General features: G+C 45.4%; 1 protein-coding gene across 6 annotated transcripts in view; it reads right to left on the bottom strand.

The window, feature by feature from the left end:
- Positions 1-25,488, bottom strand: part of LOC143770245 (testicular acid phosphatase homolog) — a 112,526-nt gene that overhangs the window by 24,137 nt on the left and 62,901 nt on the right. For all 6 annotated transcript variants that reach the window (XM_077259695.1, XM_077259692.1, XM_077259694.1 and 3 more), the window contains 2 exons: positions 11,115-11,267; positions 7,550-7,648 (listed from right to left, as the gene is read on the bottom strand). In XM_077259695.1, the coding sequence (XP_077115810.1) occupies positions 7,550-7,648; positions 11,115-11,267 (252 nt within the window). The remainder of the gene's footprint in view (positions 1-7,549; positions 7,649-11,114; positions 11,268-25,488) is intronic.

The raw sequence follows: 25,488 nt of genomic DNA, 5'->3' as shown, positions 1-25,488 counted from the left end.
GGAGTGGGATCGCACTGTTATCCCACTTCAGGATGTCCCCGCTGCCCGGAATCAGCTGCTGGGGAAAGCACATGGCCCCGCTGATTAAGTGCAGTGAATATTTATGAGCGGCTCCCCGCCCACCGATCAGCTGAGCGGTGAGCCGGGAGCAGCAAATGAATACTGCACTTAATCAGGGACACACAGGGCTTCCTCAGCGCTGATTCCTTCAGCAGCTAAGGAGATTTGTGTGTCCTGGGGAGCAGGAGGCAGTAGCAGGGGCCAGGAGATCGCTGCCTACCTGCCTGGACGCTGAGTGTTGTGCACAATCAGGACCTGTGATGATGTCAGGAGTGGGCGGGCTGGAGCATCACATGGCAGCTCAGAGCCCTCCCTCTTCCTGACATCATCATAGGTCCTTCAGACTCCCCAATAGAATCTGCAGGCTTCCTCTTATAACCTGTGCTGTGCTGTGGAGAGGCAACAAGAGGGAGGGTTCTGTGTGTGTGCAGCCATGGGATGCTTGTACCTCACCACAGTGGCTGGCTGCCACAATTAAGAGGTTAGTCTACAACACACAATAAAGCACTCTGCCACTCCTGTGGTTATCTATAACTCCCAGCATGTCATAGGATCTGCAGGACATGCTGGGAGTTATAGTTCTCCCATGGGATTTTAAAGCAGCACTCCAGTGCTATTTTGCAGTGCTGGAGTGGTGCTTTCACTATAAGCCCTGTGCCCCCATTCTTATACTCACCCTCCAGCGTCTTCATATAGCACTGGTCCTGCAGCTTCCAACATAATAACATACTATTATATATAATAACACCACATATAATAGTATGTTGTTATTTATGTTATTAAATATTTTACCACATTTTTTTTGCTTCAAATATTTTTTTTCCCTATTTTCCACCTCTAAAACCTGGGTGCGCCTTATAGTCCGGTGCGTCTTATAGTCCGCGAAATACGGTAACTTAATCCTTTAATTGGACGCCCCTCAGAAGGGCCACGGACCGGGTCGGGCCACCATGACATCCCCAGAACCGAGAGAGACAGACCCGGTACCGAGTGTTCCATTGCCCTTAACGTGGGGGCGCTCCATATATACAAAGATGGGGCCCAGGTTGGGGGACATATATACCAGGATGGGGCCAAGGACAGGACACATATATACCAGGATGAGGGACATATATACCAGGATGGGGGACATATATACCAGGATGTACCCAGGAAGGGTGACATATATTCCAGGTTGGTGGACAAATATACCAGGATGGGGGACATATATACCAGGATGAGGGACATATATACCAGGATGGGGCCCAGGAAGGGTGACATATATACCAGGATGAGGGACATATATACCAGGATGGGGGACATATATACCAGGATGCACCCAGGAAGGGTGACATATATACCAGGATGGGGCCCAGGATGGTGGACATATATATATACCAGGATGCACCCAGGAAGGGTAACATATATACCAGGATGGGGGACATATATACCAGGATGCACCCAGGAAGGGTAACATATATACCAGGATGGGGCCCAGGATGCGGGACATATACCATGATGGGGCCCAGGTTAAGGGACATATATACCAGAATGGGGGACATACAGTACATACCAGGATGAGGGACATATATACCTGAATGGGGCCCAGGTTGGGGGACATATATACCAGGATGCACCCAGGAAGGGTGACATATACCAGGATAGACCCAAGAAGGGTGAAATATATACCAGGATGGGGCCCAGTACAGGACACATACATACCAGGATGGCGGACATATATACCAGCAAAGTAACCCATGGCGGGACATATATACCAGGATGGGGGACATATATACCAGGATGAGGGACATATTCACCAGGATGGGGTCCAGGATGGGGGACATATTCACCAGGATGGGGTCCAGGATGGAGGACATATATACCAGGATGCACCCAGGAAGGGAGACATATATACCAGGATAGGAGACATCTATACCAGGATGCATCCAGGAAGGGTGACATATATACCAGGATGGGGGACATATATACCAGGATGCACCCAGGAAGGGTGACATATATACCAGTATGGGGGACATATATACCAGGATGCATCCAGAAAGGGTGACATATATACCAGGATGGGAGACATATAAATATCACTGAAAAAGTTCCCCCTGAAAGACCAATATGAAGCCACCAAAAATAACAAAAAATGAACTGACTGTGGTGGACAAACAATAAAGCTGAAATATAACCTTTAATAATTTTGCAATATAAATAGAAGTGACCACCATAATTGTGTACAGTCTATCCACTTTTGATTACCAATAGTAGATATTAATATACCGAGACACTAGTACAAAACAGAATGGGTGAGATTTTATCTTCCTATCAGGAAAAAATCATCCATACCCGAAAGGGGGAAAAGGAATATGTGTTTAATATTATTGCACTAGGGCCATATATCATATCCTCAAATTTCCCAACAAGGGGTTAATATCAATAATATTGCACTAGATCTAATCTGCACTGGGTTAGGATATCAACCACCCCAGCCAAGATCTATTGAACATTCGCCCATTAATAAGTCAGACACCTTTTGTCATTACTGAGCAGATTTCTTGTGGCGCACAATGTCCCGCCATATAGCGATGACAAGTAATATTAATAATCTTTATTTTTATATAACGCTAACATATTCCGCAGCGCTTTACAGTTTTGCACACATTATCATCGCTGTCCCCAATGGGGCTCACAATCTAAATTCCCTATGTCTTTGGAATGTGGGAGGAAACCGGAGTGCCCGGGGGAAACCCACGCAAACATGGGGAGAACATACAAACTTCTTGCAGATGTTGTCCAAGGTGGGATTAGAACCCAGGACTAAACACATAATAAAGGGCTCTAGCCAACTGAAATATGCTCCATTATGTGTTACAACAACAAGTGATACATAAACAATAGCCTCCTGATATATCCAGTACATGAATGCTGGACGAACCGCGTTGAAATAAATCTTAAGCACATGTAATAATTAGTTTTCCAGGTGATTCTAATTAAAGGAAAACTACTTAAAAATGATGTTCCACATTATTAAGCAGGCCACGGGTTTCAAGCATATGGAAACCAAAAAGGATCTCTCTGCTGCTGAAAAGGACAAGGTATGAAAACATTAGATATTTCAAGAAAACTTAAGAGTGACCATCATAGTGTGAAGACATTTGTGACTGAAACAGAGCACAGACAGAGTTCATGCAGATAAAGGCATAATGAGGAAGGTTTCTGCCAGACAAATTCATTGGATTAAGAGAGCAGCTGCCAAAATACCATTACAAAGCAGCAAACAGTTATTTGAAGCTGCTGGTGCCTCTGGAGTCCCTCGAACCTCAAGGTGTAGGATCCTTCAAAGGCTTGCTGTGGTGCATAAACCTACTATTCGGCCACCTCTAAACAGTGTTCACAAGCAGAAATGGTTGTATTGGGCCCAGACATACATGAATACTAATTTCCAAACAGTCTTGTTTACTGATGAGTGTCGAGCAACCCTGGATGGTCCAGATGGATGGAGTAGTGGATGGTTGGTGGATGGCCACCATGTCCCAACAAGGCTGCAACGTCAGCAAGGAGGTGGAGGAGTCATGTTTTGGGCCAGAATCATGAGGAAACAGCTGGTATGACCCTTTAAGGTTCCTGAAGGTGTGAAAATGACCTCTGCAAAGTATATAGAGTTTCTGACTGACAACTTTCTTCCATGCTCTAAAAAGCAAAATCATATTCATGCATGACAATGCACCATCTCATGCTGCAAAGACTACCTCTGAGTCATTGGCTGCTATGGTCATAAAAGGAGATAAACTCATGGTGTGGCCACCATCTTCCCCTGACCTCAACCCTATAGAGAACCTTTGGAGTATCATTAAGCAAAAGCTCTATGAGGGTGGGAGGCAGTTCACATCAAAACAGCAGCTCTGGGAGACTATTCTGACTTCATGCAAAGAAATACAAGCAGAAACTTTCCAAAAACTCACAAGTTCAATGGATGCAAGAATTGTGAAGGTGATATCAAAGAAGGGTTCCTATGTTAACATGTAACTTAGTCTGTTAGGAGGTTTTGTAGTTAAATAGCTTTTTTGTTCAGTGAATGTGACCTCCTAATGCTGCAAATTCCACAAATGAGCATTTTCAGTTCTTTAAAACATATCAAATTTTTAGAAATTCTACTGTGCCTAATAATTTGGAACAGTGCATTTTGAGTTTTTATTCATTTTGGAGATTATATTGGGAGGTTTCTTCAATAAAATTTGATGTACACTCTAACGGGTGATGACCTTTATTAGACTGACTGTCATTTGCACCGACCATTTAGGAAAATCCGAGAAAAATATAATTTGCATAATAATTTGGAACACGGTGTAAAACTCTTGTGCATGCTCTCATCATCTTCCCCCTTGACTACTGCAACACCCTCCTCTGTGGCCTCCCCGCTAACTCTGTTGCACCGCTCCAGTCTGTCCTCAACTCTGCTGCCCGGCTAATCCACCTCTCCTCGCTATTCCCCTGCTTCCCCTCTTTGCAAATCCCTCCACTGGCTCCCAATTCCCCAAAGAATCCAGTTCAAACTACTAACACTGATCTACAAAGCCATCCACAACCTGTTCCCTCCCTATATCTCTGAACTAATCTCCCAGTATCTTCCCTCACGCAATCTTCGATCCTCCCAAGAACTCCTACTCTCCCAAGAACTCCTACTCTTCTCCACACTTATTCGTTCCTCACACAACCGCCACCAAGATTTTTCCCGAATATCTCCCATCCTCTGGAACTCCATGACTCAACACGTCCGATTATCCACCACCCTCAGATCCTTCAGACGGAACCTGAAAACCCATCTCTTCAAGAAAGCCTACAGCCTGCAATAACCATTCTGCTGCCTCACCACCACCCGAGATGCTGCCTCACCACCACCAGAGCTGCTGCACCCCCGACCTTCTGTCTCTTCCCCATTATCCCGTAGAATGTAAGTCCGCAAGGACAGGGTCCTCTCCCCTCTGTACCAGTCTGTCATTGTAAATTTGTTTACTGTAAACGATATCTATAACATTGTATGTAACCCCTTCTTATGTACAGCACCATGGAATTAATGGTGCTATACAACTAATAATAATAATAAGCCTAAAACTAGATGGAGGAACTTGATAATGATCTCAAGGCAGCTGGGACTACAGTCACCAAGAAAACCATTGGTAACACATTATGCTGTAAAAGTTTAAAATCCTGCAGTGCCCGCAATGTCCCACTGCTCAAGAAGGCACATGTGCAGGTCCATCTGAAGTTTGCCAATGAACACCTGGATGATTCTCTGAGTGATTGGGAGAAGGTGCTGTGGTCAGATGAGGCAAAAATTTAGCTCTTTGGCATTAACTCAACTCGTCGTATTTGGAGGAAGAGAAATGCTGCCTATGACCCAAAGAACACCATCCCCACTGTCAAGCATGGAGGTGGAAACATTATGTTTTGGGGGTGTTTCTCTGCTAAGGGCACAGGACATCTTCACCGCATCAATGGGAGAATGGATGGAGCCATGCACTGTAAAACTCTGAGTGACAACCTACTTCCTCCGCCAGGACATTAAAAATGGGTCGTGGCTGGGTCTTCCAGCGAGACAATGACCCAAAACATACAACCAAGGCAACAAAGAAGTGGCTCAAAAAGAAGCACATTATGGTCATGGAGTGACATGGAGAAAGAAAAATTGCAGCACTCACCAGCTGGAATATATCCAATTAATACACTATCAGTACTTTAGATGAAAAGACGGACATGCAGGATTACAGAGGCGTGCGGGGGAGAGAGGACGACAGCCGTTATGCGACCACTCACTTCAATGGGTCCTGGACAGGTAGAGCTACACCCCAGGGCAGTGATGGTGTTAAAGGTGCTGATGGTGGTTGTAGTGAAGGGCAGGTGACGCAGTAATAATTCAAAGGACACAGCAGGGTACAGTTTCCACACGTTTACTCACAGTTCTAAGATGTAGTCCCCAGCCAGGGTGCTGTGTCCTTCGGGTCTGTGGTCCAGCCAGCTCTAAAGTAAATTGGGTGCACCTTCCAGAACCCCCTTTCTCTGCTCCTTTCCTGGACGTCTCGCTGCGCTGGCTCTCACCCTTCTGCTCTGCGCCTTCACACACAGTGTCCCAATCCAGCAGCCTCGGATCTTGTCGGGCAACAATCTCTGTTGGTCCCCTGGATCCTATGTAGCTGCCTTTTCAGCAAATGTGTTGGATGTGGCTAGAGCACATGCAGATGCTGCAGCCTCTGGCTTGCTAGCTGAGTCTTATAGTCCTCCACTAGTCTTGAGGGGCCGGTTCCCCCACTGTGACCTGGTCCCTTCACCTTGCGATGGTTAGCGTGGATGCGGGTCCCACGGGTGGATTGCTCACTACCCGTGCTCCTAGGACCCCTTCTTTCTCTCATTTCTGTCAGGAGCTTCTCTCTTCTTTCTTTCTCTAACTCCCTCTGACAGGGAGCTCTCTTCTGCACAACTCACTCCATCTCTTTCCTCTCACAGACGACTAACTTTCTAGATCTTTTTTGACTCCTTCTACTGTTTCCATGACATCTCTATTCTCTCAATCCACAACCTCTACCTAGTAACCCTCTCCAGACTGGAATGAGGCCATCCCCCCTTAGGGTACACCCAGATGCCCTGACTGGAGTGTTGTGTTGGATGCTGGTGTGGAGTCCCGGTTAGTGCCCCGTCCTTACCCGAGAGCGGAGTCCCACACCTCTGGATGAGGTGCAGTACCTCTGTGGCAACCAGACCTCAGGGGCACCACACAAACCTCATCATCAACTACAAAAAATGTCTGACTGCTGTGCTTGCCAACAAGGGTTTTACCACCAAGTATTAAGTCTTGTTGCCAGAGGGATCAAATACTTATTTCTCACTGCAAAAATGCAAAGAAATTTATATAGTTTATACAATGTGATTTTCTGTATTTAGTTTTTGATATTTGATATTCTATCGCTCAATGTTAAAATTAACCTACCCTTAAAATTATAGACTGTTCATGTCTTTGTCAGTGGGTAAATTTACAAAATCAACAAGGGATCAAATACCAAACTTATTTCCCCCACTGTATACCAGGATGGCCGACATATATACCAGGATGGGAGACATATATACCAGGATGGTCCCAGGATGGTCGACATAAACCAGGATGGTCGACATATATACCAGGATGGGAGATATATATACTAGGATAGGAGACATATATACTAGGATGTGGGACATATATACCAGGATGAAACCAGGATAGAAGACATATATACCTATATACCAGGAAGGTAACCCAAGATGGGGAACATATGTACTAGGATGGGGGACATTAGTACAGGATGGGGGAAAACACGTATGTCCTTATAGGATTTTGAAAGATACAAGGGCCCGTACGTCTGCCCAACAAGCAGGGGGCCCAGGTCCACATTTTGCATTGGGGCCCATTGGATTCTAGTTATTGTACTGGAATCAAACATGGTGAGAATGCGCATTCCGCACCGCTGTATCGTACCTTCCAAGCCTTCATCCTGTTCCGATACTCCAGCAGCTGAATGGTCTCCTTCATTAGCTCATAGAATCGGGGGCAATCTTTAGAAGGAAATTTTAGTAGCTACAGAACAAAGCAAACAAAAAACATGACGTTACACGGGATAGTGTTATTCTATATTACAAGCCACTTCTCCATGGCCAGTGTATTTTGATGCAGGGCTAGAGTAGTGAACTGAACATTTGCCCATGAGAAGGAAATCCTAGCCGTGGCTCTGGGAAGATGGCTGCACACAGATTTGAGTATACAGTATTCATCCCCCTGAGGAAGTGGCACTGGTGGCCACGAAACGTGCGTTGGGGACCATCGCCCAACCGCGCCCTCCTACCTCTGTGTAAGTGGTAAGTGCTAGCACCCTCAGTCTTTCCACCACCATACTTAATGGCATTACTATAGAATCCCACTGTTTTGGGGTGAACTTGGTTGGATAGTGTAGGTGCTTTTCCTTATGCATACCATTACAAGGGTATTTACATCTGGGGGAGTGGGGGGATGGGCGCTTTTCCAGCATTCCTGGGACATTCATCCTGTGCTCTAGTCATTAAATAATGTAATGTTTTGATATATATTTTTGTACTATTTATGGCAATTAAAGTTTGTTTTATAAATCATTGCTCTGAATTTTTCTCCTTTTGGCATGGTTTGTTTTGAGCTGATTTGGTGAGGTCGGGGTCTTTTGGCGTCTTTTTCTACTGCCAGACCTCGTGCGCTCACAAAATGTATTTGGGAGTTTTGTATTCAGTATTCATCGTTATCCACATGGCAGCCTCAAGCACATACAGTAGCCTGGCATATTGGGAAGAGTTGGTAACCTTCTGGCTTAAAAGGGTATTCCCATCCGGGATACCTATGGCATGACAGCATGTCCGATAGACCCCACAGCTGGGATCTGCATATGTCTAAAAATTGGGTCTGTGTTGTGGGCTAGCAATTACGTAGCAAATGAAAAACCCCACTACAAATACAAATATATTAGATACACATTAAATTTATTCACACAAAAGTAAAATAATGGTGCAAACACCCATAGGTAACTGAGGTTAGCAAATATTAGGTCAAGGGTGGCTCGTAGAAACGAAGCACAGTGTTTCAAATAAAGCTAATAGACACATATGGGAGTCAGGAACGTGGGCAAAAAGAACTGGATCACAAGTGTAAAGTGAAAAATGTAATGTTTGTAGCTCTCTTTCAGGTGGTTTTGTGCCACTCTTTCATGTGGTTTTGTGCCGCTCTTTCAGGTGGTTTTGCGCCACTCTTTCAGGTGGTTTTGCGCCGCTCTTTCAGGTGGTTTTGAGGCGCTCTTTCAGGTGGTTTTGAGGCACTCTTTCAGGTGGTTTTGAGGTGCTCTTTCAGGTGGTTTTGCGCCACTCTTTCAGGTGGTTTTGCGGCACTCTTTCAGGTGGTTTTGAGGCACTCTTTCAGGTGGTTGTGTGCCGCTCTTTCAGGTGGTTTTGCGCCGCTCTTTCAGGTGGTTTTGTGCTGCTCTTTCAGGTGGTTTTGCACCGCTCTTTCAGGTGGTTTTGCACCGCTCTTTCAGGTAGTTTTATGGCGACCTTTCAGGTGGTTTTGAGGCACTCTTTCAGGTGATTTTGTGTTGCTCTTTCAGGTGGTTTTGTGGCGACCTTTCAGGTGGTTTTGAGGCACTCTTTCAGGTGGTTTTGAGGCGTTCTTTTAGGTGATTTTGTGTCGCTCTTTCAGGTGGTTTTGTGGCACTCTTTCAGGTGGCTTTGAAGCACTCTTTCAGGTGGTTTTGCAGCGCTCTTATAGGTTGCTTTTTGGTGCTCTTTCAAGTGGTTTTGCAGCACTCATTCAGGTGGCATTGCGGCGCTATTTCAGATGATTTTGTAGCAGTCTTCCAGGTAGTTTTTCGTCATTCTTTCAGGTGTTTTTGCGGCACTCTTTCAGGTTGTATTGCAAAACTCTTTCAGGTGATTTTGTGGCGCTTTTTCAGGTGATTTTGAGGCGCTCTTTCGGGTGGCACTGCAACGCTCTTTCAGGAGGTTTTGCAATGCTCTTTCAAGTGGTTTTGTGGTGCTCTTTTAGGTGGTTTTGCAGCAATCTTATAGGTTGCTTTGTGTTGCTCTTTCAGGTGACTTTGCTGTGCTCTTTTTGGTGGTTTTGCAACACGTTTTCAAGTGGTGTCGCAGCACTCTTTCAGGCGGTTTTCAGACAGATTCTGCTTGAAAAACACATTGTGCACATGTACTCTTACCTACACTTATTGTAAAACCACTTTGGTGCTTGCATATCGAGTCTTTTAAGCATTTTTATTCCATTTCAGGTTTTGAAAAACACTTGGTGGAAAAAGGAAAATGCATACTCGCTCCAAACAATGCACTGCCCAATCCAAAAGTTGCAAGAAAACACTCTGAAAAATCTCTGAAAATGCTTGAAAAACTCAAAACATCTTCTGCAAACACTTTAGGGAATGAAAAATTGCTCCAAAAACTCTCCCAGAGAAGGAGCGTTTCCTGAAGTGGTGTCCTCTAGAACAGGGGTGTCAAACTGCATTCCTCAAGGGCTGCAAACAGGTCATGTTTTCAGGATTTCCTTGTATTGCACAGGTGATCATTTAATCACCTGCACAGAATGATTCCAGCACCTTGTGCAATGAGAAGGAAATCTTGAAAACACGCATGGTTTGAGGCCCTCGAGGAATGCAGTTTGACACCCCTGCTCTAGAAAACTCGTTTTTGACCTTTTTTTAAAAAAAAAAGAGTAGAATATTCTCCTCTGAGGATCCAGTTTCATTCCATCGTCCCATTCTGTCCCAACACATTTCCCCTTTCAATGTGGAGAACTTGAGGATAAACAAGCCGACCGCTATCGATAAGCGTTCTAAGTCTTTAGCTCATGGAAAGTGGTATGTGGATATCATTCATATCAGAAACGGAGACATGTCAGCGAATGTACGGTTGGCTTCATATATATTTCAGAAGGCTCCAATAATTACAAAACCAGCGCACCTGGCAATTTTGGAGGCTCCAATATTCCTGAAGTGAGAGAGCCAAGCCTGTGTCCTCACCTTGTCATCCCTGTAACTGTGCGACGCTGCCCCATTCCCCAACCCAATATTGCCTGCTTTTCATATCCCAGCTCGTGAGGATGTTATGTACCGTAAAGCTCGACTTTGGCATTTGGCAACATCTTGTTCCTTGATGTCTGATCTGTATTAGTCCAACTAAAGAAATGTTCTTATCTGAGGAATGCAAGGTCACTCGTACTCGTAGAGGTTGTTGACAGCACAGAACTCTCCGATCTCCTCCTCACCTTCTGTTAACCTCAACAATCATTCAATCTCGTAATGTCAAGAGCCTTCCTTGGAATGGTTTCCCAATCCAGGCACTGTATAGTAAATTTAAAGGGGTTGTCCATTACGTAATCAATTCAGGACCCCATATAACTTCAAACAATCTATATTCACCTCTTGCAGCTGTGCCATTCCAACGATGTTGGCGCCACTTTCCCGGAGAACTTGTTTTATCATGTACAGGATGTACTCGACAACAAGAAATGCGCTATATCTTACCCTGTCTTGGGATACAGGCACAGTATGGACTGGAATTGGCTGCCACGGAATATCCGGATGCCACTGTTGGGTTCCGTTTGGAGGATACAATCCCGCCAGGTTTGCCTGAGCGCTCATCAAGGTCCGGTCATAGTCAGTGCTGCGCACATAGATCTAAGATTGAAAAGCAAAGTTTTCTAAATCACTTTCGTTCCGCACTGGACATTTTAAAATTTGCAATTACATTGTTATTTTTTTTTTAAAACTGATGTCCTGGTGAGTTTGTGGTGGGCTGCTGCATTTGTTTTATTGTATAAGAAAGCGCAGGAAATGGGTCCCTATGGTGGCCACTGTCGGGCACATGCTTGCCGAGCATATGCACAGATACAGTATGTACCGGGCCCAAGGAACAGCTACTAACCCAAAGATCCAGCATCCCAAAGTCCCATGTGCAGGACTAATTCCATAATTCCCACAGGGGACTTTAGGACAACTGGTCCATTGGTCAGACCCCAAGTGGTAATTAATTCATCAATTATTCTGTGGATTGGTTATATAATGGGGAAAAAAAACCTTTAAATATCAACATTTTTACTATAGAGGTTATCCAGGATTAGGATAAAGGTTCTCCTTAAAAAAACAAACATGGGCACGTCTGACCACAGGCCGTGTCTGGTATTACAACTCTTCTGCATTTAAAACAATGGGGCTTAACTGCAATACCTGGCACAGACCATCAACAGAAGTGGCGCTGTTTCTGAAAGAAAAGCCAATTTTTTTTCCTTATAGAAGTGAATAGAGAAGTGTTTGTACGTGGACGGAATGAGCCAAACTCCAGAATACTACTTTTTCCCTCATATTTACTAAGTGTCTAGAGGCAGAACTCACACCTATCAGGTATACATGGCATACATGTACATGGACGATGAACATAGGAATAGCAGAGTACCAAGATCAACACGGATTCCTCATACACGTGACATGTGCAGCACAGTATATACAAACCTCCCAACTTGGAAAGAGGGACAAGCACTGTCCTGTCCAGCAATTTCTATTTTACACTAAGCCATTTCCTAACCTCACCCAGTCCTTTATATGCACCTACACAAAAATATTGCTCATAGTGAGATCTATTAGTGTTCCCACATAGGATGGTACAGCTTTCATGGCCCCCACACACAGTATGATGACCCCACAGGCTCCTCTCACACACATGTCCCCACAGCATCCCACAAACAGTATGATGTTGATGTCCCCTCATCCCCCCACACTCAGTATGATAATCCCACAGCCCAGCCGCACAGTACGATTCCCTCACAGGTACCCACAAACACAATATGATGTCACAACAGCACCCCACACACAATATGATGACCTCATGACCCCCCACACACAGTATAATATGCCCACAGGACCCCCGCACACAGTGTGATGCACCGCAGTACATTCTCCCTCACATAGTATGATGACCCCACTACCCCCCCCACACAATATAATGTGCTCACAGTCCCGCAGAACACAGTGTGATGCCCCAAAGTATACTCCCATACACACAGTTTGATATCCCCACAGGACCCCACAAACAGTATGATGTTGATGTCCCTAGATCCCCCCAAACACAATATGATGCCCTCACAGGTCTCCCACAAATATAGTATAATGTCCGCCAAGCGCCCCAAACTCAGTATGATGACCACACACCTCCCCCCACACACAGTATAATGTGGCCACAGGCCTCCCACACAGTATAATGTGCCCACAGACTCCCTACACAGTATAATATGCCCACAGACCCCCGACACAGTATAATGTGCCCACAGGCCCCCCACACGGTATAAAGTGCCCACAGGCCCCTCACACAGTATAATGTGCCCACAGGCCCCTCACACAGTATAATGTGCCCACAGGCTCCCCACACAGTATAATGTGCCCACAGGCTCCCCACACAGTATAATGTGTCCACAGGAACCCCAACACTGTATGATGTCCCTACACAAGCATCCCACTTGCCTTTCACATCCCTAATTGCATCTCCTATTTTACTTGCCGCTGCTTCCAGTCTAAGTAGTGTCTGAAAACTTTCCGAACTCTTCATATCACGTGAGAATGCAAGAATACTTGAAGGTCCCTGCTGGACCTTCAGGTTCTACCTGGAAAGAATGGTGAAGCAAGGACTTGCCGACTCCATGTGCCACCATGGTATTCATCTATATCTGTTTTCTGTGGACATAGATGCAGCTGAAGTCGGAACGTACCCCTGACCACCCGGGAACAGCTCCCCACATTCGGGAGTCGGGACTATCACGTTGGATTCAGGATGGTTGTTTGTACAATTATGAGGACAGTTTTAGGCTTTTTTTTCATCTGTTTCCATGAAGCGACATTATTCACGTGTGAAATAAACCCAACCAAACAAGTTTTTTTTTTATGGAATTAGAAGGAGATATTGCATTTAAACACTTCATTAATTTTCAGACTGTGGTCAAGTGAGCGCGGAGTATGACGGCTGCTTCTGAGCATTACATGGGTCGGCGAGTGCATACTGTCACGGACTCAAACCACACTCAGCGACATTAATGAATCATCCTTCGTTTAGCAATCTAAACCTCACGCACTTTGGAGTAATCTGCTACCAATGTATAAAGCATATAAAAGGGATTAAATGGGTCTGCACCCCTATCACAGGCCATTGCTTTGTTAACCCCCTGTTGCTACCTGATGAATCATTCATTACTTTGCTAATGCTATGCTGATGTTAGGATATGTTGTTTTATGTAATGCAATGTTTTATACTATTCCATGAGTTTATATGTAGGAAGTGCCACGTCTGTCATGCATGGGATTGGTGTAGTGTGCATAAATAGTAAGGGTATATGCACACAATGTCATAACAGTGCAGGTGCTCATTCCAAGAAGGCAGTGTGTGCTGGAAACTAAGAAGAGCACTGTACTGCAGGATGGGGCTGAATAGTAGAGGAGCTGAGAGGAGAGATATACTGCAGGATGGAGCTCTGTATATAGGGGCTAAAAGGATATACTGCAGGATAGGGCTCTGCATAGAAGGGCTGAGAGGATATAATGCACAATGGGGCCGTATACATAGGGCAGAAAAAAGAGACATACTGCAGGATGGGGCTCTATTTAGAAGGGCTGATAAACTTTGTGATGGGGCTGTATACAGGGGCTGAGTATTTAAGCTGTGTTTGTTGCCTGCTGCTGAGAAATCAGTTATGTGAAAGTACAAATATTGCTTTGTTGATGGTTATGGCAGATGATTATCTTCTGCCATATACATCAAAAGAGCAGCATTTGAAGTTTCAAGATATAATGCAGGTGTCACGCTGTGACGGTGTTCGGTAAGGAAGAGGGGCCTCAAAATGTCCCTGCAACTGGGACCTTAACTATCCATGTCCTGGGGGTACTCTTGAAGGTAGAGAGGTTTGGGTCTCTGACCTTTCTATGCTCCTGTTAAACCCTAATCTGTTCCATCCCACACCCCATGAGGCATGGGACAGAAATGTAAGGTAAACAAGACACAAAGACAAATCAGGGATAAAATCTCTATCATACAAAAGCACTAACCAACAATTGGGAGGAGGATAGGGACAGGGAGGAGTAAACTAAATGGGAATAGGGATCAGGAGATAAACACACATGTACTTCAACAAACTACAGATCACTACAACTACAACTACTCAGCTTTAGCACTCAGCACAGGAAAATGAATCTTTCACCGGCAAGAACTAAATGCCCAAAGCCAGACTACATAGAGGGAGTAAATGATAAGCAGTTGCAGCTGAGAACAACCAGGCTGTGTGGTCTCTGCCAGCATGGAAGGAGTCAAACCTCTCAACAATGAAGGAAAGGAAATCCATTTCAAATAGGACATGAATCACACCATCTCTAAAGAAGAACTGCAATTCATTACCCGGTGTGACCTTCTAACTACACGTCTTCCAGGGGGACGAGACACCTTTGTGATAGCAGGATGGGGCTGTTTACAGAGGGCTCAAAGGAGAGCTGTACTGCAGGATACGGCTCTGTATAGAGGGGCTGAAAGGATATACTTCAGGATGGGGCTGTATACAGGGGCTGAGTAGTTATGTTTGTTGCTTGCTGCTGAGAATCTAGTGATGTGAAATTGCAAATGCTGCTCTGTTGATGCATATGACAGAGGAGTATCTTCTGCCATATGCATCAAAAGAGCAGTATGAAGTTTCACAAGCTAATCTGTCTGCTGCAGGCATCAGACACAGATCTACACCACTGTAGTTGAAGAGTGCAGGAGAGTTGAGCTCTGCTACAACCAGCTGGCAATGGTGTAAAACTACATAAGCAACTATACTGGTATAGATGGGTGAAAATGAAATCAGTCAGGCAGGGTACTGTGCAAGAGAGGAGAGTGCACAAAAGCATAAGGTAAATACTACACTTAGATTAGCTTGATGATAACTTTGGAGAGGTGGGGCAAATCAGGAACACACAGAGGATGCACACAGGGGTAGATAGAAATGGAAAAAAAACACAAAGGTACAAGAAAGACATATGTTTGTCTTAGTCTGCATAATAACAATAAGTATGCATTTACTGTGCTTTATGAAAAATAATGATAATAACTTACAAACTCGAGAAACCCCTATAAATTGTTTATCTTTATTGAGTAAATATTAAAATAATGGAGGAAAAAGACAAAACACAGCAACACACATAGTGACTTCAAAATAGGTAGGTCCAAAGGAAAGGCAGGGGTATGGATCTAGTTTTCCCTAGCTATAGCTTAAGGTAGCCCTGCCTGAACACAGAGGTTGGCACCCTAGGGTTCGTGATATGGCACTGACCCTAGATATCCATATAAGACCCTATCAATAACTTGGTACTATTGATGAGCGAACGTGCTCAGATAACGTCTTATCCGAGCATGCTCGGGTGTTATCCGAGTATCTTAGTTGTGCTCGTATATTATGGTCCATTCCCTGGGGCTGCATGATTCCGGGCTGATAGACAGACACATGCAAGGATTGGCATGTGTTGAGCCACAGGGACTCGAACATTATATACGAGCACGCCCAACATACTTAGATAACTCCCGAGCATGATAAGTGTGATGAGAAAGCTGCAATTACGGAGAAAAAGGTGAGGATTCACACCACAGAGGTGTTCTCGATCTTCTGGAGGAGCGTGGACTATACTGGTGGGAGATTTGGTTGTGGGCCAACCAAAAGTTAGGAGATAGGGAGAATCTCCTGGTATGGGGGCAGTCAAACTACCGGTCCCAGGTTGAGATCTTGTGGTCTGTGGGCAACGTATTTTGAGCATCTACCCATAGTTGTTGTTGTAAGACCATGAAGGTAAGGAATGAAAAATATTTGCATCGTTAACCTGCCTAGGTGATTATTACAACCCACAACCCCAGATCTTCACACTACCATGTCCACACCACAAGTCTAATACCTTGGTGTAACTCAGAGGTAGCTGGAGTGAAACTGACTCCTAGCTTTCCATATATCGGGGCACCCCGAGGGTTGTAGTTTCAGAATGACTAGAGAGCTACAGTTGGAGTTCAGTGATTTAGTGTTTAATTAATAGTAATAATGAATACTCTAAATGAGGAACTATCACTTCATAAATCTATATTAGTGCATGGGGATCGATCAGTGGTCGCAACAATGCCTGGAAATGTATTACTCAAAAGTTCGGAGAAAAAGGTTGTGTACTTACATCCAGACATTGAGGTTTCTGAGAAAAGACAAAACAGAAAAACCATGGAACCAAAACCTAGTAATAAAGTCTTGAGAGAACTAGGAAAAGTACAATAGCTTTATATAGATGACGAAACCACCCATGTGGACAAGACTCCTCTACATATGGACATCACAGTAGAGGGGGTCAAAGTGACACCTCCATTGGGAAACTTGATGCCGTCATCTAACCCTGCAGCAAGCAATGGATAAAGGAGAATAAGCCACTGACAGACTCCTCTGATATTGGCTAATCTCCAGTGGGGAAAAAAAGGATCAGGCATATTGAAATTCCACATGCACAATCGTTTTCTGTCAATGTCTTGTGCTGGAGAACGACATCCATACTCAAAACAGCATAAACGTGCATCTAGTCCACTAGGCAGGCTCGGACTGGCCCACAGCAGGAGAGGAGGATCCTCTGGTGGGCCGCCATGCAGGGATGGGCTTTCCATGCCACCTATATGAGAAGTAGTTAAGTGGAGAATAGAAGAGCTAATGTGCTATTAGAAACAAGGAGGCAAGTGGAATACTAGTGGAGAGCAGACACTGCAAAAAAAAGCTGGAGGGAGGAGAGAAGGGAGAATAAAAGTGCTAATATTATTTAATGATCAAGTAAAACAAAAACATAAGAAATGCAGACACTAACAAGACAAAAGACCAGCAGCTCACTACTGCGTGCTGTTCTGAACTCTATAGAGCTGACAGCGCAGGCTTGTAAGGACAGGTCCCCACGTCCTGTAACCCTTCTTGCTTGTCTGAACTATAGACTGATTAGCCTTCGCAACAGGCAGTGGACATAAAGTTGAGTTGAAAAGAAGTGAGACGTTAGCGGCCATAACGGTTAGAGTAATCTTTCAGGAAAAGAAAGGAGCATATTTGGTAAAGAAAGAACATTACACTTTTGAGGTTAGTGGCTAGATCAGAAATCTAATATGCATACGTTTCTTTAAATGATAGTTGACCATTTAAATTAATTAAAAGGGCTTTTCCAAGATTGTTATATTTGCATTGACACAAGGTCATCTCCATGATCAGCTTAGAGCTGCTGGGAGCTATAATCCCAAACAAAGCCAAGACTAAGTGTGTAGCTCCGTACCTGGGAAAACATTGCAGGGATTTCTCCTCTGCAGGAGTGACAGAAGTCAGCCCAAACCGATCAGATATTACAGGTCATCAGCATTAGAGTACTGGGAACCCCTCTAATACCAACATATGTGAAATAGGAGAATATATTCAGCTGATAATAATAATGGATTTTTATTATTATTACTATTCCTGTTAATATTACTATTATTACTATTATCATTATTACAAAACCAAAACAACAAGGATCCCTAAAATATAACTTTTATTAAACAGCAATAAAAACTCTTTTCATAGACAAATAAGAAAATAATAAAGGCAATAATTTATGTATCTAAAGAGTCCTAAGGAGCAACTACACTTAGTTCTACCTAGCAGTGGGGGTAGGCACCCTAATTTACTGCGGTAGGTGCCCCCACTCAACGTCGACTCACCCTCAAAAAATCCCTAGGATTCCCTAGTTACGGAACCCTAGAAGAGCCCTAGAAAAAACCCTATAGGAAAAGACTCTGCCTAGCAGTGGGGGTTGGTGCCCTAATGTGAAGCGGTAGGCGCCCTAATGTGAAGCGGTAGACGCCCCCACTCACCGTCGACTGACCCTAAGGACCCTACAAAGTCCCTAAATAGGGAAGAAAAATAAAGAAGTGTCCCGCAAACACCCAAACACCAAAAATTCAAAAATAACGTAAAAGACAAAAAACAAAAACAAAGAAAAAAATCAGGCAATGTCTCAACTCTTGTACAGAAAAATCCTTTCCTTAGACATTGGGCATCTGAGATGAAACGGGATATATCCTCATTAGCCCCCAAAAAACAAAATGAGTAGGTGAATGAGATGTATTGATACCAATATTGTTCAAGATATAACAAATATTCAGTTTCCTGGATAAAGGAGTGTAAGAATAGCAGATGTCTCAATAATATAGGGACATCACTCTAACGATAGTGAAATACCAAAAATAGCAGTTGGAATATCCACTCCTGAACAAACAAGGAAACAAAAACTGGATGGAACCAGCACTTAATCAGTATACAATATTAATTACAGTCAGCACGTGCTCATGACATATCTATAGAGCAGCAGATAATACTAATACTGCTCAAAAACACATAGTACAAGAATATGTCCAGTACATCCCTCAAGCCTGGAGTCCCCAGAAAGACAATACTTCCCAGATAAGGACACAATCATCCCCATTGCCATAAAGTTAATATCACAGCATTGATACTCATCTGCAGGCTTCTGGAAAACTTTAGGCACTGCTGAAAAAACTCAGATATCACATCGAGCGCTGGACATCCATCTCCCCAAGCAATACCCAACGCGTTTCCCCCCCATTTATGTAACGGGGGTTCATCAGGGGTTATGTGGCTGTAACAGAGATAGAAGCTGTGGTGGACTCACCCTGTGTTCACCTATAAATGCACGTGGAAACTAAGGAGCACGCTAAGTCAGGGCGGCCCCCGGAAGTGACGTCATCTGCATCATCACAAGCGCCGTGTCAGCATGTGGAGCGCAAGATGCGTTCCACTCTGAAAAAGAGAAATGGCGATAGGCGCATGCGCAGTCCACAACGGTGTGCGGGGATGCAAAAGCACGCCAAATAAGAGCCGCCCCCGTTATAAACAACCACAGGGGAGGCGCGTGCGCAGATAAACGCAGGTGTGCAGGGATACAAAGGCACACCAAATGAGGGCCGTGGAAACTAAGGAGCACGCTAAGTCAGGGCGGCCCCCGGAAGTGACGTCATCTGTATCATCACAAGCGCCGTGTCTACATGTGGAGCGCAAGATGCATTCCACTCTGAAAAAGAGAAATGGCGACAGGCGCATGCGCAGTCCACAACGGTGTGCGGGGATGCAAAAGCACGCCAAATAAGAGCCACCCCCGTTATAAACAGCCACGGGGGAGGCGCGTGCGCAGATAAACGCAGATGTGCAGGGATGCAAAGGCACACCAAATGAGGGCCGCCTCCGAAAATAGACACCCAAAGGGGGAAGCGCAAATAAATAGCGCATGCGCAGATATGTACAGGGAGATACAAAATGAAAAACTGCGCTTCTCCAGATTACCACGTATATTAGAGAAATCAAATAATCACACAGAAATAATAAAATAAAGTTACTAACCATGAACAAGGTAAAATCCACAGCTAATTAAGTTAAATGAACAATAAAGAAAAAAAGAATAAATAAGAAAAGAGAAATGAAGAGTAATAATATATCTCATGAATGAGATAAAAAATAATGAACACTGTATTAATATACCGTATATACTCGAGTATAAGCCGAGATTTTCAGCCCAAATTTTTGGGCTGAAAGTGCCCCCTCGGCTTATACTCGAGTCACGGTCGGCGGGTGAGGGGGCTGAGGCATACTCACCTAGTCCCAGCGCTCCTGACGCTCCCCCTGCCCGTCCCACGGTCTTCGGTGCCGCAGCTCTTCCCCTGTTCAGCGGTCACATGGGACCGCTCATTAGAGAAATGAATAGGCTGCTCCACCTCCCATAGGGGCGGAGCCGCCTATTCATTTCTCTAATCAGCGGTGCCGGTGACCGCTGACAGAGGAAGAGGCTGCGGCACCGAAGACCAGCTGTCCGGGGGAAGGAGCGGGACGCCGGGAGCAGGTAAGTATTACATATTTACCTTCCCTCGTTCCACCCGCCGGGCGCCGCTCAGTTTTCGCGTCCTCTTGTTCTGACTGTTCAGGTCAGAGGGCGCGATGACGCATATAGTGTGCGCGCCGCCCTCTGCATGATCAGTCAGTGCGGAGAGACGCCGGGACGGGACGCTGAGGAGCTGCAAGCAAGAAAGGTGAGTATGTGTTTTTTTTTTTTTATTGCAGCAGTAGCAATGGCACAGATTTATGCGGAGTATCTATGGGGCAACGGTGCAGAGCAGTATATATAAGGCACAGCTTTATGTGGAGCATCTATGGGGCCATAATCAAAGGTCAAAGGTGCAGAGCATTATATATGGCACAGCTATCTATGGGGCCATAATCAAAGGTGCAGAGCATTATTTATGGCACAGCTATCTATGGGGCCATAATCAAAGGTGCAGAGCATTGTATATGGCACAGCTTTCTATGGAGCATCTATGGGGCCATAATCAAAGGTGCAGAGCATTGTATATGGCACAGCTTTCTATGGAGCATCTATGGGGCCATAATCAAAGGTGCAGAGCATTGTATATGGCACAGCTTTCTATGGAGCATCTATGGGGCCATAATCAAAGGTGCAGAGCATTGTATATGGCACAGCTTTCTATGGAGCATCTATGGGGCCATAATCAAAGGTGCAGAGCATTGTATATGGCACAGCTTTCTATGGAGCATCTATGGGGCCATAATCAAAGGTGCAGAGCATTGTATATAGCACAGCTTTCTATGGAGCATCTATGGGGCCATAATCAAAGGTGCAGAGCATTGTATATGGCACAGCTTTCTATGGGGCCATAATCAAAGGTGCAGAGCATTGTATATGGCACAGCTATCTATGGGGCCATAATCAAAGGTGCAGAGCATTATATATGGCACAGCTATCTATGGGGCCATAATCAAAGGTGCAGAGCATTGTATATGGCACAGCTATCCATGGGGCCATAATCAAAGGTGCAGAGCATTGTATATGGCACAGCTATCTATGGGGCCATAATCAAAGGTGCAGAGCATTATACATGGCACAGCTTTCTATGGAGCATCTATGGGGCCATAACGAACTGTGCAGAGCATTATATATGGCACAGCTTTATGTGGAGCATCTATGGGGCCATAATGAACAGTGCAGAGCATTATATGTGGCACAGCTTTATGTGGAGCATCTATGGGGCCATAATGACCGGTATGGAGCATCTATTTTTAATTTTGAAATTCACCGGTAGCTGCTGCATTTTCCACCCTAGGCTTATACTCGAGTCAATAAGTTTTCCCAGTTTTTTGTGGCAAAACAGCGTCGGGCGCCACAGCATCGCCGCATGCGTCATGCGCCCCTATATTTAACATGGGGGCGCATGGACATGCGTCGCACTTGCGTTTTGCATCGCATGCGTCCCTGCGGCGCCCGCGTCCGGGCGCAGAGGACGCAGCAAGTTGCATTTTTGCTGCATCCAAAATCAATGAAAAAAAGGACGCATGCGGCGCAAAACGCAGCGTTGTGCATGCGTTTTGCTGCGTTTTTGTTTGCATTGTGCGTTGCGGCGCCGACGCTGCGGCGCACAACGCAAATGTGAACGTAGCCTTAGGGGGGTCGGCTTATACTCGGGTTGGCTTATACTCGAGTATATACGGTACATGGCTATAGCTAAGATAACCCAGAGCCTGACAGATGACTAAATAGAGCTGGTGAAGGTCAATCGTTCATTGAGGCCCACGGGGCTCATGGACCTCAAAAGATAAATCCATCTTGTTTTGCGCTGTATTATTTTTTTATCCCAATCACCTCGTCTCACCGAGGGGGGGATAACCTCAATAACTCTGAAATTTAATTAACCTGGGTCACCTCCATGTTCATTGATGACGTGTCGCGCAATTGGTGTATCTCTGCAATGTCGTATGTCACCAAGGTGTTCACTTATACGAACCCGAAGTTCACGTTTGGTTTTACCCACATAATCCTAGGGACAAGAACATGTGCAGAGATATACTACGCCTACAGTTCTGCAGTTAGCAAACTGTCTCATAGAGAATGTCCTGTTTGTGGCCGAACTTCTAAAGGTACTGGAGACACAAATATGCTTACAGAAAGAACAGTGTCCGCACTTAAATGTACCAGTGGACCTATTGTCCAACCAGGTACCCTGTTTTTTCGGGGACACAAAGTGGCTCTGGACAATAGTATCCCTGATCGACCTTCCCCTTCTGTATGTGATCGATGGGTGTGAGGAAATAAATCCGCCTATATCTGGATCAGATCTCAATATCTGCCAATGCCTCCTGAAGATGTCAAAAACTCTCCTAGACTGATCGTCAAAAGTGCCAATCAGACGTGTGATAGATGTTAAGTCAGTCTCGGACTTTGGTAGCAGGAGTGATGTCCTATTTCTATCTAAGGCAGTATCAAAGGCGGAGGCGATCACATCATCGGGGTATCCCCTGTCTCTGAAGCGATATTTAAGTTCAGTAGATTTAGTCCTGAAATAACTCAGGGAGGAACAGTTCCTGCGTAAACGGAGGAACTGTCCTTTAGGGATACCACGTTTCAACGGAAACGGGTGATGGCTCTCCCATCTCAAAAGGCTATTCGTGGCCGTTGGTTTGCGATAGATAGACGTACCCGGAATATATTCAGCCGATAATAATAATGGATTTTTATTATTATTACTATTCCTGTTAATATTACTACTATTACTGTTATTATTACTATAATTACTATTACTATTATTGCTATTATTACCATTACTACTATTACTATTACTGATATCATTATTATTATTACTATTATTACTATTACTACTATTAATGTTATTATTACTATTAAATTATTAGTATTATCATTATTACTACTACTATTACTGTTATTATTACTATAATTACTATTACTATTATTACCATTACTACTATTACTTATATAATTATTATTATTATTACTATTACTGTTATTATTACTATTATATTATTACTATTATGATTATTATTACTATTATAACTATTAATATTACTTTTACTGTTATTACTATTACTATTATCATTACTACTATTACTATTATTATCGCTAATCCCGCCCCCTGCACAGTAGCTCCGCCCCACCACATTACCACACACAATCCGCACCACATCACCACATACAATCCCGCCCCCACAAATCCTGCCGCCCACCACATCACCACACATAATCCCGCCCCCCACCACATCACCACACATAATCCCGCCCCCACCACATCACCACACATAATCCCGCCCCCCCACCACATCATCACTCATAATCCCGCCCCAACACATCACCACACATAATCCCGCCCCCCCACCCCATTACCACACATAATCCCGCCCCCCCACCCCATTACCACACATAATCCCACCCCCCACCCCATTACCACACATAATCCCGCCCCCCCACCACATCACCACACATAATCCCGCCACCCCACCACATCACCACACATAATCCCGCCCCCCCACCCCAATACCACACATAATCCCGCCCCCCCACCCCATTACCACACATAATCCCACCCCCCCACCCCATTACCACACATAATCCCGCCCCATCACCACACATAATCCCGCCACCCCACCACATCACCACACATAATCCCGCCCCCCCACCCCAGTACCACACATAATCCCGCCCCCCACCCCATTACCACACATAATCCCGCCCCCCCACCCCATTACCACACATAATCCCGCCCCCCCACCCCATTACCACACATAATCCCGCCCCCCCACCCCATTACCACACATAATCCCGCCCCCCCACCCCATTACCACACATAATCCCGCCCCCCACCCCATTACCTCACATAATAATTACCACCCCACCCCATTACCACACATAATCCCGCCCCCCCACATCACCACACATAATCCCGCCACCCCACCACATTACCACACATAATCCTGCCCCCCCCACCCCATTACCACACATAATCCCGCCCCCCACCCCATTACCACACATAATCCCGCCACCCCACCCCATTACCACACATAATCCCGCCCCCCCACCCCATTACCACACATAATCCCACCCCCCACCCCATTACCACACATAATCCCGCCCCCCCACCACATCACCACACATAATCCCGCCACCCCACCACATCACCACACATAATCCCGCCCCCCCACCCCAATACCACACATAATCCCGCCCCCCCACCCCATTACCACACATAATCCCACCCCCCCACCCCATTACCACACATAATCCCGCCCCATCACCACACATAATCCCGCCACCCCACCACATCACCACACATAATCCCGCCCCCCCACCCCAGTACCACACATAATCCCGCCCCCCACCCCATTACCACACATAATCCCGCCCCCCACCCCATTACCACACATAATCCCGCCCCCCCACCCCATTACCACACATAATCCCGCCCCCCCCCACCCCATTACCACACATAATCCCGCCCCCCCACCCCATTACCACACATAATCCCGCCCCCCCACCCCATTACCACACATAATCCCGCCCCCCACCCCATTACCTCACATAATAATTACCACCCCACCCCATTACCACACATAATCCCGCCCCCCCACATCACCACACATAATCCCGCCACCCCACCACATTACCACACATAATCCTGCCCCCCCCACCCCATTACCACACATAATCCCGCCCCCCACCCCATTACCACACATAATCCCGCCACCCCACCCCATTACCACACATAATCCCGCCCCCCCACCCCATTACCACACATAATCCCGCCCCCCACCCCATTACCTCACATAATAATTACCACCCCACCCCATTACCACACATAATCCCGCCCCCCCACATCACCACACATAATCCCGCCACCCCACCACATTACCACACATAATCCTGCCCCCCCCACCCCATTACCACACATAATCCCGCCCCCCACCCCATTACCACACATAATCCCGCC

This window comes from Ranitomeya variabilis, chromosome 4 (genome assembly GCF_051348905.1).
Source record: "Ranitomeya variabilis isolate aRanVar5 chromosome 4, aRanVar5.hap1, whole genome shotgun sequence".
NCBI classification, from domain to species: domain Eukaryota; kingdom Metazoa; phylum Chordata; class Amphibia; order Anura; family Dendrobatidae; genus Ranitomeya; species Ranitomeya variabilis.
This window is presented reverse-complemented; position numbering and strand designations above follow the sequence as displayed.